General features: G+C 58.1%; 1 protein-coding gene across 2 annotated transcripts in view; it reads left to right on the top strand.

The window, feature by feature from the left end:
• Window positions 1-13,239, top strand: part of SDK2 (sidekick cell adhesion molecule 2) — a 265,790-nt gene that overhangs the window by 246,201 nt on the left and 6,350 nt on the right. For both annotated transcript variants that reach the window (XM_049637694.1, XM_049637693.1), the window contains 4 exons: window positions 532-696; window positions 2,324-2,464; window positions 2,736-2,874; window positions 5,308-5,434. In XM_049637694.1, coding sequence (XP_049493651.1) covers window positions 532-696; window positions 2,324-2,464; window positions 2,736-2,874; window positions 5,308-5,434 — 572 coding nt within the window. The remainder of the gene's footprint in view (window positions 1-531; window positions 697-2,323; window positions 2,465-2,735; window positions 2,875-5,307; window positions 5,435-13,239) is intronic.

Here is a 13,239-nt window from a genome sequence, read left to right as displayed (position 1 = left end):
CGCAACTTGACCAAAGCCTCACGGGCGAGCCCCACCCCTCCTCCAGCTCTTTTAAGAAGTCTCTTCTTTTTGTCTGATGCCACTACTGTGTATATTTTGAATAGGAAGTGGGGGGGGGGGGTCGGTGGGAGTCAGAAAAATAGAGGCCCGGTTAAGGAAAGGAGGGTACACCCACGTGATAAAAGCTTAGACAGCCACTTAAAATCACCTTGACCAGCACTTTTTAGTGACACGGAAAACGGGTAAGTTGAATTATTCTGCACAAGGGCTAAGATGCTGAGTCTCTTCCTGTGGCTGGGGGTATTGGGTTGCTTGTGACAATATTTTCTGCATACCACACATCTTTTTAATGTTTTACGGATATTTTAATAAAGGGAACAAAAGGTCAGAGACTCCAAAAAGGCATCTTTGTCAAAACATCTGCTGGGATTGTGTTGAGGGGACAGACCAGACAGGTTCTGCTCTCAGGGGAACAGGTGGGATGGGAGGGGCTCTCCCTCATAGGGCACCTCCCTCCCAATGTTCTTGCAGACGAGGGGCTATGGGACATCCTCATCAAAGACATCCCCAAGGAGGTGACCTCCTACACGTTCAGCATGGACATCCTGAAGCCAGGCGTGAGCTATGACTTCCGGGTCATCGCCGTCAACGACTACGGCTTCGGCACCCCCAGCAGCCCTTCCCAGTCTGTGCCAGGTACTGCCTGTGGGGCAGGGTGAGGGCACCCCATGAAATAGCCTTGTGGCAGAGACTGGTGCTGGGCAAAGAAGACAGAGGCAGGCAGCATAACGCCAGCAGCATTGGGGCGGGAGCTAAAAGGCATTGTCTTCTCAATTCTCCAAGGCAGGGAGCCTGGGCCAGGGCCTGAGTTAGTTTTGAGATCCACAGGAAGCTGGGGCGGTGTGTCTTTGGGGTTCCTTTACAAAGATTCCAGGAGCCCTGGGCAGGAGGCTCAGTGGGGCTTGTGGACAAATCAGTGGACCCAAGATGAGAGCTTCCGTGAGCTCATCACCCAGGAGATTCACCCAGGCCATAAACTGTGTGTTTCCATGGAAGCCGCCCCCAAAAACAGAGTCAGCAGCCCGGGGAGCAGTGCCCAGAGCTGGGGGGATAGGACTCCTATCCCTCCCCCTTTTCCTCTCATCTTCCCATCCAACATGTCTCAGAGGACTCACATGCCAAAACCCATGACCCCAAATCCAGTCACTAACCAAGTTTTAATATCAGGGCCCCTTCTGTCAAGGCAGAAATATAGCTCAGAATTTTCATCCACTGGGTGAGTCTCAGAAACCCGGCTGCCTCCCTCCTCCCACATACATTCTTCCTTGTCGGGTTGATAGAACCAGATCATGGGAAATAGTAGAGTGAGCCCCTCATCAGGCAGCCCCTGGATCAGAAGTGGCTGGGTACAAAAAGCATGGTAGTGAGAGGGGCCCCCGGGTGGCTCAGTCGGTTAAGCGTCCCACTTCAGCTCAGGGCATGATCTCGTGGCTCGTGAGTTCGAGCCCCGCATCGGGCTCTGTGCTGACAGCTCAGAGCCTGGAGCCTGCTCCGGATTCTGTGTCTCCCTCTCTCTCTCTGCCCCTCCCCCACTCATGCACACATGCTCTCTCTCTCTCTCTCTCTCTCTCTCTCTCTCTCAAAAATAAATAAACATAAAAAAAAAGAAAAAGGCATGATACTGGGGACTTTGAAAGAAGCAGAGCCCTGGCTGGAGGAAGCATTCTAAAGGTCCACCTTCCTGGTTCTCTCCCACTTTCTGCCACCAGAGAAAGATTGAGCCCTGCCCCCAGGGAGAAGCTCTCACAGGCCTACCACAGGCCAGACAGCTACTTTTCCAATACAAAGCTGGGTCTGCCTGCCAAGGTAGCCCTTAGGCCGTGGGTGGCAAGAGCCGGGGCGGGGGGAAAGGAAAAGAAAAAAGGAAAACTAGCAAGTGTATGGCCATTTCTCCCTCCTGTGTCCTCAGCAGACAACACTAATCAATCCCAGCACTCTCTCCCAGTGAGTCCAGAAGCAACTACATGGCTGCTTCCCCTCCTGTGTCCTCAGCAGACATCACTAATCAATACCAACACGAGCACTCTCTCCCAGTGAGTCCAGAAGCACCTCAGAACTAAAAGCATCCTTTGACCAACAACAGAAGAGAGCGGGCACCTGAGCTAAAACTGTCCCCGTCAACCGTGTCTTAGGGTCTCCCCCATGGAGACGGCATGCACCCGGCCTACTGAGAGCCAGGTGGTGGGGTCCCGGCTGGAGCGGGAGGTTTGGAGGCAGGAGGGGGCTGAGCACCCTGGACTTAACCCCCCCACCCGTGTCCCAGCTCAGAAAGCCAACCCGTTCTACGAGGAGTGGTGGTTCCTGGTGGTCATTGCCCTCGTCGGCCTCATCTTCATCCTGCTGCTGGTATTCGTGCTCATCATCCGGGGCCAGAGCAAGAAGTATGCCAAGAAGACCGACTCGGGTGAGCTGGCACCAAGCCCCGCCGGCTGGACGGGACTCCCGTGGGCCTGCCTCCCCTTGTGGCAAGGTTGAGGGGGCTGGGCGTTCTCTCTCTCCTAGGGATGCACCTGCTCTGATGGGCGGGGCGGCCCGGGGCCCCTGCACGCGGTCTCCGTGGTATGGTTTAGTCTTCCCTCGAACAAGAGAGCCAGGCGGGAGAGGGGAGGCCACCGGTCTAAAGGGACGGCCCGAGTGACTGGATGCTGTCTCCCCCGCCCCCACTGCCCACCCAGGGAACAATGCCAAGTCTGGTGCCCTGGGCCATGGGGAGATGATGAGCTTGGATGAAAGCAGTTTCCCCGCCCTGGAACTCAACAACCGGAGGCTCTCCGTCAAGAACTCCTTCTGCCGGAAGAACGGCCTGTACACCAGGTAAAGGGATCTCTGCGTTGGGAGTCGGGGGGTGGCCGGAGGATGGAGGTTTGGGGGCCCTCAGTGCCCGGGGTGTGGAGGACTCTTGGGGAGGGCACAGGGCACGCAGGGCCCACTGGGCTTCCCTGTCCCGGAAATGGCATTCACGCTCAGGGGCCGGGAATGGTCAGCCGGGCCCGGGAGGCACATCCGGGATCTGGGGGCCAGAGCCTAGTATGAGAGCGCAGTGGGGGAAACGCCACAAGGAGGTGGCGACAAAGGGTTTCTGCCAATGCCAGCGCAATGCAAAGGGCTTATACAACTTCGCACACCAGCCCCCTGCTGTTTGGAGCCAGCTGCTCCTGGCGGCGGGTCCGGAAGCCATGAGAGCTACTTTGCCCCAACAGTGAGGGGGACGCAGCACAGGTAGGTCTAGGCAGGCACACCTGAGCGGGAGGTACCGGGAGGCCCCTCGGTGTTGCTCACGCCTTGCCCATCTCCTCCCAATTCTGGGAAGAAAGGGCACTCAGAGTGTGGACACCCTCTCCCCTGGTCCTTGCTCCTGCATCTTCTAGAACAATTTTCTCCTACTTACCCCACAAGTCCACGCTCCCAGCATCGCCCTCAAAGGGCGGCGTCTGAGAACAGCCAACCAGGAAAGGTCCAGGCTGGCGGTGCGCCCGGTTCCTGTTTCCTCCTGAATTCTCTCCAACCCTGGGTCCCCCTCCCCCGACCCCACTCCCCGTGGCAGGCTGGGCTGTGCACCTCCAAGGGCAAGGGCAGCTGCCGGGGCCCACCGGACCCTCACCTGATGTGATCTGGCAGTTTTATGCCCCCGGGAGCTCAGGAGAGATTGGGGGGCTGTGGCCCAGGAGCGCCTGTCTCTGGCCTCGGCCCTCTTAACATTCCCAGCTCGTCAGAGGTGCACGCCGGCCAGGCGCGCAGCTCACAAAGCTTCCCTCTGTCTGGTCCTGGAGGAAAGAGGCCATGTGTGTGTTCCTCGGGAGGACAGAGGGAGGGGCACGCAGGCCGGCGGGCCCGGCTCTCATCCCCCGCCAGATCTAGCTTTCCAAAGAAAGAGCCATTTGAGGCCGAGGTGGGGGCCCGGCCTGTCCACCGCAGCCCCGCCAGGCTGGCTCCGGGGCTCTGCCACATGGAACAAGGGGGCGTTTCACAGACGGCCTGGCCTCGCCTGCTTCTCACGCCCCCAGAGTACACACACCGCGGCCCCTGCGTGCCCCCTACACGGCTGTGTGTACACAGAAGTCCTGTTTGCATCAAACCAGCCTCGGGCTCTGGGAGTCTGACCCAGCCCTGGTGACACTGTCGGCCCCCCGAACCTGCCTCCACTCACCCTACTTGCGGCCAAGATCGTGTTAGCCCTGCACCCCGTTTCCTCCCCCCTCCCGACGTCACATGTTTGCCCATCTCGTCTACACGAGACTGCAGCCAGTGCTGTTACTGTTTTATTTGTAAGTAGTTAAGGAGGCAGCTCCGTTATTTGGAATGAAATCAGTGCAGATTTAGCACGAGAGGTTGGAGGTGGCAGGGAGGTTGCTTGTGACTTGTTCCCAGGCCGCGGGATTGTTCTCAGAAGAGCATTTCTGCAGCAAGGGCACTGCCGGCCCCTGGGGGAAGCAGCTGGCGTTCAGAGCCACAGTTCCAGAACACCTGGGCAGATCTCGGGGCATGAGACCACCCCCGCTCCAAGGCCCTGAGGAAGCACAAACAGGGCAGAGTCACGAACGACTCCAGCCACCTGCTCGGCGCCCGGCCCACCGCCCTCACCCCCAGCTCAGGGGGCTCAGGAAAGCACGGCCCTTGCCTCCAGCCTCTGGGCGCCCATGGCGGGCGGGCTGCTCGGTGCCGCGTGCTGCGTGTTCGAACAGGTGAGGTAGAGCCAGGCCTCTAACTCAGCGGGCAGCGCACTTTCTCGAAGGCTGATTGTCAAAGGTGGAGCAGGACTTGGTGCCCGGAGTTCATTTCTGGTCTCTGAGCAGATCAGGAGGGAAAAGGCCATGGTTTCCCTTTTTCTCCTGACCCTTGGCGTTAACCCTCTGAAACTCCCTTGGTGAGTTCAAGAGTGACGCGGGGAGCTGGTCTGCGCAGGCACACCGGCCTCACCTGGGATTCCGACTCGGGGGTCTCAGGGGGCTCTGCCGAGTGATCCCAGTGCCCGAGGCCTTGAAACCACAAGTGGAGGATCGAGTGGGGTGCTGCCCCTCCCCGTTTCCCTGAAGCTGGTTCAGGAGGTTGGTCCCAACTGAGCCTCTCCCACCCCTGGAGGGGCCCCCAGCCCAAGGCTCCGCTGTCCAAGGAGCAGACACAGAGAGCAACAGCGCGGGACAAACCCGTCGAGGGCCCCTGCCCTTCCCGGCCCCGCAGTGGCCTCTCCAGCCACAGCGGCAGCTCTGGGAAAGGCTGGCTCTCAGCGTCCCTTCCGCTCCCTCTTAGATCTCCTCCCCGGCCCAGCCCGGGCAGCCTCCACTACTCCGACGAGGACGTGACCAAGTACAACGACCTCATCCCGGCAGAGAGCAGCAGCCTGACCGAGAAGCCCTCAGAAATCTCCGACTCTCAGGTGAGGGGCAGGGGGGCCAGGCGCCCCGGAGAGGGGAGTGGAGCGGCCCCTTCTGAGAGTGCGGCCCGTCACATGGGCCTCCTTTCCTCCTTTCCTTTCTGGAGCCGCAAAGACGGAGGGGTCGTATGTGAACCAGCCGTCCCCTCCCAAGCTCTGCTCAGAGTTTGCTCCAGGGCTGACGGGGCCCTATAACCTTGACTAGATGTGAGACCCCACCCCCACCCCCGCCCTGCCAAGAACACAGTCCTCTAGGGTTTCCAGCATCTCCCCACATGCTCTGGCCTGCAAAGGATCTCGTGGAAGCAAGGGGAAGGAGCCCTGCATTGCCAGAGCCTGGAGAATGGCTGAATGTAGCTAGTTAGGGTCAGAATGAGCTCTAGAAACTGAGGGCCAGAAGCTCTGGAGCCCCGAGGCTGGGAAGCAGTACACATTAGTGAGGCCTTAGGCTTTGGAGATTCAGACCTGAGTTTCCGTCCTGACTCTGCTGCCCGCCAGCCCGGGCATCCTGGGTTTGGTAGGTAACCTCTTTGGGCCTCAGTTTCTCCATCTGTTCTACAGGCAGGGATGCTAACGGGCGCTGTCATGGGGCTGTGGGACTGCTGAGGTTAAGGCACAGAGAAGCGTAGCACAGCGCACACGGCAACTGTTCGATAAATGTCAGCTTTTTTTTTTAATTTTTTTTTTCAACGTTTATTTATTTTTGAGACAGAGAGAGACAGAGCATGAATGGGGGAGGGTCAGAGAGAGGGAGACACAGAATCCAAAACAGGCTCTAGGCTCCGAGCTGTAAGCACAGAGCCCGATGCGGGGCTTGAACTCACGGACCGCGAGATCATGACCCGAGCCGAAGTCGGCCGCCCAACCGACTGAGCCACCCAGGCGCCCCGATAAATGTCAGCTTTTATGTGAAGGAAGGACATGGTGCCTCTGGGAGAGACACAGAGCTTGAGAGAGGCTGCCATTAGGTGGACCACATGGGGACACTGTCCCAGACTATGGGGACAGGGGGGTTGAGTGCATTCCAATGAAGTTATGTCATGGCCTCCCACCCAGCCCTCTTGGCCTCGGCCAAGCCTGGTGGTTGCCCAGGGAGGGGCCGAGAAAGGCCACTGCGTCCCACACCCTAGACCTTTATGCCCAGTCCTGGGAGAGGCCAAGGAAGAAGAGATGCCAGCAGGGAACAAGGCTGTCGGCCGGGTAGGTGGTGCCAGCATGCCCGGGTTCCGGTTGTGGGCCCAGTAGACCAAGGGCCTCTGGCTCACTGCTGTTTTGTTCAGCTCCAGGGTTACTGATGGGCTTGGCAGAGCAAACAAGGCTGGAGCTAACACCCCAGCTCTGAGCTGGCAGGGACAGAGACCCCAACTTAGCCTGGCTGACACAGGAACTCACACAATTCAGGTTATGGCGTCTTGTTACAAGTATTTAACTCTCTGCGGCCATATGCATCCTGGGACTTGTGAGGCCATGCTTCACTCAAGCATGATTCTTCTTTCTTTCTCTCCAAAATGGCAATGGGCATTTAGGCTCTAGGCACTCAAGGTAAAATTCAAAAAAATACAGCCCGTGAGGCTGTAACAGAAGGCCCCTTAAGCCACACTCCTGTCTCTGGAGAGCAAAGGCAGTGGCCAGCAGGGGGGACTCTCCTTCCTGCTTTGATCAGCCTCCTTCGTCCTTCTATAGAGAGCATCATTCATGCACACTCGTTGGCTGGGCACTGACCTTTCAGGGAGGGAGCCCTCTGAGTGCAAAAGACATTGCCCAGATGTCTTCAGATGGCCCAGGGCCATCTCCTCAAGAGTCGGGAGGAGCCTCCCCCAGGATGCGGAGCTGGTCCCTAAGACCAGCCACCCACCCCCACCTCGAAGGAGTTGCTGAGAGAAGAAACCTCATCCGAAGACCATCCTACTTCCGTCACGCCCACTCAAGGCTGGCAGAGTCCCTAGACTCCCCCACTTTGCCACTGGTGTCTTTTGTTCGACACAAGCCCACCGCTTGAATGCACTTTCCATAGCCATCTGGAACCAGTCACCTTCAGGGAGCACGTGCCCCGGAGAGGGGAGGCCTCCCGGTTCCAGAAGCCAGTTGTCACAGCAGAACACCCACGTTCCCTTTCAGGGGCAGCAGTGGACCACAGCCTGGGCCTAGAGCTCCGCCTGTGGACTTTAGGATGGTTTGGGGTTTGATCTGGAGCTCAGCAGGGTTGAGTTGAGTTTACTTATTCTGAAAGCAAAGTTCCATGCAGTCAGGGACTGGTGACCGTCCCGAGGTCTATTACCTCCCCGGTGCCCTTCTTGGCACATGGGGCATGGGCACTCTGCACACTGGTGTCAGGCATGAAAGGGTCATTGGAGAAGCTGGCCAAGCTAGTCCAGACCTAGTAGGCTAGCAAGGGAGAGATGCAAAGGTTCACAGTTGTAAAGCTGTTCCTTTTAGACCAAGGCCAGAAGCACACATTCAGAGCGATCCTTCAGAGTGACACAGATGGCCATGGCCACACCACCTGGGGCTGCACCCATCATCCCATGTGCCTCACCACTTTGTAATCACAGCGAGCCTCCGAGCGGCCTTTGTGTCATCTTTTTTGTCCAGATGGGGAAACTGAGGCTCACAGAGCTCCGCTGAGTTGGCTCAGGCCCCACAGCCAGAAGGTGCAAACCCAGGATCCCAGCGCCCGAGTCACAGAGGCAGACCTTGCACACGGGCCTTCTGACACAGAGCCCAGCTTGGCCCCCCGGCCCTACCCTGTCCCAAAGCTGGTGATGTCACCCTTGTGGCAGACCCTCCTGGAAGGGCCTTCAGAACCAGCTGATGAGACGCTCTTGAGAACAAATAACTGTGGATTTTCCTTAAACACAAACAACAACTCAAGCCCGTCTTCAAAGGATAAAGATACACGCTCAGAGGAAAGTGCTAGAGGCATTAAGGTGGTCCCCAGGACAGGTGCCCTCGCCGCTTTGAACAGCAGATTGCTCAGGTGGTCATCCAGCCCCATCAGAGGGTGGCTTGGAATCAGAGACACTCATCTGAAAAGCAGCAGCACGTAGTTGTGGCTGATGCACGGCCCCGGGCTGGAATCCGGCTCCTTCCCCTACTGACTCCGGGATGGGGAGGGGTCCTGCGCGGCCCAGACCCACACAGCACGGTGGCCCCCTTTCCGAAGGGCTGTTCTCAGGAGTACGTGACATGGGATGGAGTCGGGCCCCTGCAGAGCCAGGCTGGTCACGGGGGCCTTGGCAATGGCAGTCGGGATCATCTGGGTCTGTTTGCTCTGGAATGGTTCTTGAAAACCAGGCACTTGGCTTTAGGGTCCACTGCAGGTAGTACAGGATCCAGGAGGCTGTCCCCAGAGCATTGGTATCTTCAGAGGTGCAAGGATCAGGAGGCCCCCGGGACTATTCAGCCATCAGTCGCTCACGTCCCCCAGGCCCAGGGCGCCAGGACCGTTAAGTGTGCCGTTGTCAAAATGTTGAATTGTTTCCATACCTGTTGGGAAAGAGCCACCACCCTGAGCCCCTACGTGTCACCGAGAGAACCCCAAGCAGACTGCTCTGTGACTCTGCCCCTACAGGCTCAGCAAACAGAGGACAGGGCCCTGCTTCAGCCAGGAGCCTTGCCTGGTTGCCTCCGGGGTCACATCAAACTTTGTGTCTTAACAGCTAAGGAGGCCTGATGTCTGCCCCCGCCCAGGGCAGAGAGGGCGACTCGGGGCGGGGGGCGGTGGGGGGGGGGGTGCGGCAGGGGGCACACGCTGACTTCTCCTCAACACTTAGTTCTTGAGCCTGTACTCCAGGGACAGAGAGGTGATGGAGACAGGACCCTGCCTCCAAGGAGCTGCTCGTGGGCCAGAGGGGACAGACGTGGACACAGAGCGGCTGGTCTCCCTCTGATGCCCTTGCTGAAAACATAAATAAGCAGATCCGATTACTACCCGCTCGCCTCTGCGACTTGCAATTTGGGGCTTCAGGCGGGTGCTCCCCAGTCTGCCCACATGGGATGGCTTCTGGAGGGGCATCCTTGAGGGTCAGCAGGCACATGGGCCCCCCCGGCCCCGTTTCAACTGCTCTGGAGAATGAGGGCCTGACTTTTTGAAGTATACCCTTCCCCCTGCATCCTCTGAGAGTGACTTTTCCATATGCTGCCTGGTTTCTATTCCAAGTCAGACCACCCAAAAGTGACAACCCAACATTGGCAGAAATCTGCCTGGCCCTCTCCCTGTGATAGGGTAATAAACAAAAGTCCGCGTTGCTTATAAACAAACGTGCATGACAAGATGGTAAGAAGTGGTTTAACGGGGCTGTGGGAAGACTGGGGCTGGGAGGGCTGTCCCCAGAGGGGTGTTGGTGAAGGGGCTTCCAGGCTGGGGGTGGGGGGTGGGGGTGCAGGAAACAAAGGCTGGGGTTTGAAAACCCATAGCTTGTTTGATATAACTTCTGAAAACAAAGCATGGCTGCATTCCAACGTCATTTCCAAACTAAGAGCCCAAGTATGGGAGAAAAATTATATAGCACACAAGTAAATCTCAATGGAAAAGGAGTTCTCGGCCCAGGGCACGCCTCTTCTAATAAATACTCAGTCTCTGTGACTTCCTGGGCAGCCCCAGGAAACTCATTGCAGTGAAATTAAGCCTATGTGGAAAAGTAAGAAGACAGACAGGACAAATTAGGTTTTCTGTAACACTTTTGAGCACCCAGTCATTAATGGTGAATGTTTACGGAGCCCTTCCCGGCGGCCAAGAATGACTCTAGGGATTGTTCCAGAATGGCACACTTAACCTTCACAGCCCCCTGCAAAGCCTGGCGGGGTTATCTATTGCATGAGTCAGGGAGCCACCAATGACGAAGCCAGGCCCACCTGAGACCCGCTACGCACCTATTGTGCGCCATGCTGGGGGTGGGCCCTGTGTGGCCATCTTGCTGGTTTGTCCTCCTTGGGACCCGTTCATTCCTTCCTTGCTGCATTTATTCAACAGCGAATTCTTCTGCACCCACGAAGCAGTACCAGGCACCGTTTCCATGTGGCAGCTATAGTGATGAGCAGGACCGACTCTCAGGGACGTTGCCTTAACCGCGTTATGATCCATTAGGGAAGACCACGTGCGTCGAATACTCATGTGTTTTCACGTATTAAAATTTTACGGCGCCACGCCATAATTTTCAGGAGGAAAATGGGAAACAAAAGGCTTCCTGTCTCCTGGGGTGCTGCCCTCTGAGGTATCTTGGGGGGAAGGTCCCATCCTCCTGGAGGTTCCCAGAGGGCTGCCTGGAGGAGGTAGCATTTCAGCTGGGCCTCGGGCCTCAGAGTGCGAACGGGACTGGGTCATGCAGAGAAGGGAGGAGCCGGGCAGGTTTGCAGGTGTGCGTTTGGCCGAGTGGTTCTGACAACCCCTCCCTCGGAGTGTCTCCGGTCTTTTATCAGTGTTTGCCTCTTGGGTTGGGCCGTGAGTCTAAGAGATTCACTGGGGCCCATCTCCGGCTTCTCCTTAGCCTGACCCATACGGGCCCAGGAAGCCCAGGCTTGTGCCAAACTAGAAACACACTGCGGGCAGGGCAGAGGGAGCCCGGAGGAAAGAGGCAACGCTACACGTGGGGCCCCTGCTTTGTGCCAAGTCCTGCACTGTGCACGTTCTCATTTCAAATCCAGTCGCCCCACCAGGCAAGTTGCAGGATTCCCAGTTAACAGCTGGGGACACTGAGGCTCAGAGGGGTCAAGTAGCTTGCCCTTAATCACAGAGCTTAGAAGTGGGGGCAATCCCCACTGCCTCAGGCCCCGCTGAGCTGGCATTTTTAAAAAGACATTCCTGGGAGGGGTGCCTGGGTGGCTCAGTCTGTTGAGAATCTGACTCTTGATTTGGGCTCAGGTCATGATCTCACGGTTCGTGGGCTCAAGCCCCACATCGGGCTCTGTGCTGATGGGGCAGAGCCTGCTTGGGATTCTCTCTCTCTCTCTGCCTTCCACCACTTGCACTCTTTCTCTCTCTCAAAAATAAACATGAAAGAAGGGAAGAAAAGAAGACAAAAAAGAAAAAAGAAAGAAAGAACAAGGACATTACTGGGAGGTTTCTAGCTGTTTTAGTACAAGGAGCCCAGATGCCTGACAAAATTGCGCCTCGTGGGGGCTTCTAGAGAGGGAGACACTCAGCACATCCCCCCACCTCTGATGCGCAGGAGAGGCCCCCTGCTTCCAGGGGAAGGGCGTCCAAGGGACTGATTGTAGAGCTGGCCTCAGCCTAGACGGGTGCAGGGAGCCCCTGGGCCACGGCGGCTCCAGCTTCCAGCCTCCAAAGGAGCCGCACAGGGGACCTCCTGTCACCTGGGGCAGCACAGTCCCACCAGACTTCAGGAGATTCGGCAAGATGAGGGCACCCTGCCTGGCCCCTACGTCCCTGCCGCTGTGCTGGCAACAGCGGAAGACCAAAAAGCTCTCCTCTGCCCCCCTCTCTTTTGTTGCCGGCTCTTCCCCGGGGCGTCCCTCCCGTCGACCCCCTCTCCACGCCCCTCCGCTCCCCTCCGCAGGCCCGGTAATTGCTGATTGAGTGGCTTTGAGGAGCTGTTAAGAGGCCCGGAGCTGGAGCAGTCGCCTGATTGCCTGGCGGCCTGGTGGGACTGCCCGTGAAAGGTCCCCTTTGTGCTGGGTCGGTTACTGGGAAGCTGCATTCAATTACGCGCGAGAGTTGAAAGCCCGAATGGGCGCCCTGGGTCCCCCCACCCTCGCTCGCTTTCTTCCCTTCTCACCCCACCCCCTGCAGAAAAGAAACAGATGTTCCAGGAGAGGGAAGCGGGAGAGCAGAGCAAATGCAAAGGCCGCCTCCCTGGCTGCGGAGAGCTGGGGGCGGGGCGGGCGCGCCTCCAGCCCCCTGCACCTCCCCCACCCCCACCCCCGCTGCCGCTCTGGGTTCCATCGCTTTTCCACCCCCGTCCGAATGCGGAATGCCGACCGTAATCATTAGCACGAATGGGCTCTGGGGTCTGGGCCCCCAGGAGGACCAGAGAGGCCCATCCCCCCCTAGTGATGCTTCACTTTGGAGGACGGGAGCTGAACATTCTTCTTCCTTGCCAGCCACCTGGGCATTGAGTCGGCCTCCACTGCCCCTCCTCCTTCTGATCCCTCCTTGGGGGCTTCCAGGCCTTTGCACCCAGACCCACCTCGCTGTCTCCCCAGTAACACCTTTTACAACGTTCCATCGTTTCACCCTGTGAGCTGCAGGCGTCTACCCATTTTACAGACAAGGATACCGAGGCTGAGAGAGGCCAAGTGATGCGTCCCAGACTTCACCTAGCTAGCTAGCGAGGGACAGAGTCGGTGATGGAGACTGGCTTCTGGGGCCGGCCAAAGTTCTAGAACCTCTACCAATGACACTACCAACTCTTCAAGCCAGTTGGTGGGGGCCCTCCCGGAGAGACCTGTCTCACAGAGAGAAGTGTGGGGTGCCCCCTTCCACCACCCAACACTTACAGACCCTCGCTGCTCCTGCACCAGAGCCCCCCCCCCCCCCCCCCCCCTGCCTCGTGGCATCCACCATGGCTTGCTCAGACTTCTCCCACCTCTGGGCGGCCTCCCTGCGGCCTCAGGCATCGGGTGCCCAGCCCTCAGCCTCCTCCCCACTCTTGGCATATGGAGCCCCTGTCTGTACTGCCCTTTTGTTCCCTCCTGGGCTGGCAGCTGGGCAGTAGGCAAAGAAAGGGGCTTGTATTGTGCTGCGCTGCGTCATGGGGACACCGAGGGACTTTCCATTGTCTCTACTGCCAAGAGGACTGAGGTCCTGGGAGCCTGTGCAGGGTGGTGGTAAGGAGAGCATCTCTACGGAG

Source organism: Panthera uncia, chromosome E1, assembly GCF_023721935.1.
Source record: "Panthera uncia isolate 11264 chromosome E1, Puncia_PCG_1.0, whole genome shotgun sequence".
Lineage (NCBI taxonomy): Eukaryota > Metazoa > Chordata > Mammalia > Carnivora > Felidae > Panthera > Panthera uncia.
Note: the sequence above shows the minus strand (reverse complement) of the source record. Positions and strands in the feature narration are given on the sequence as shown.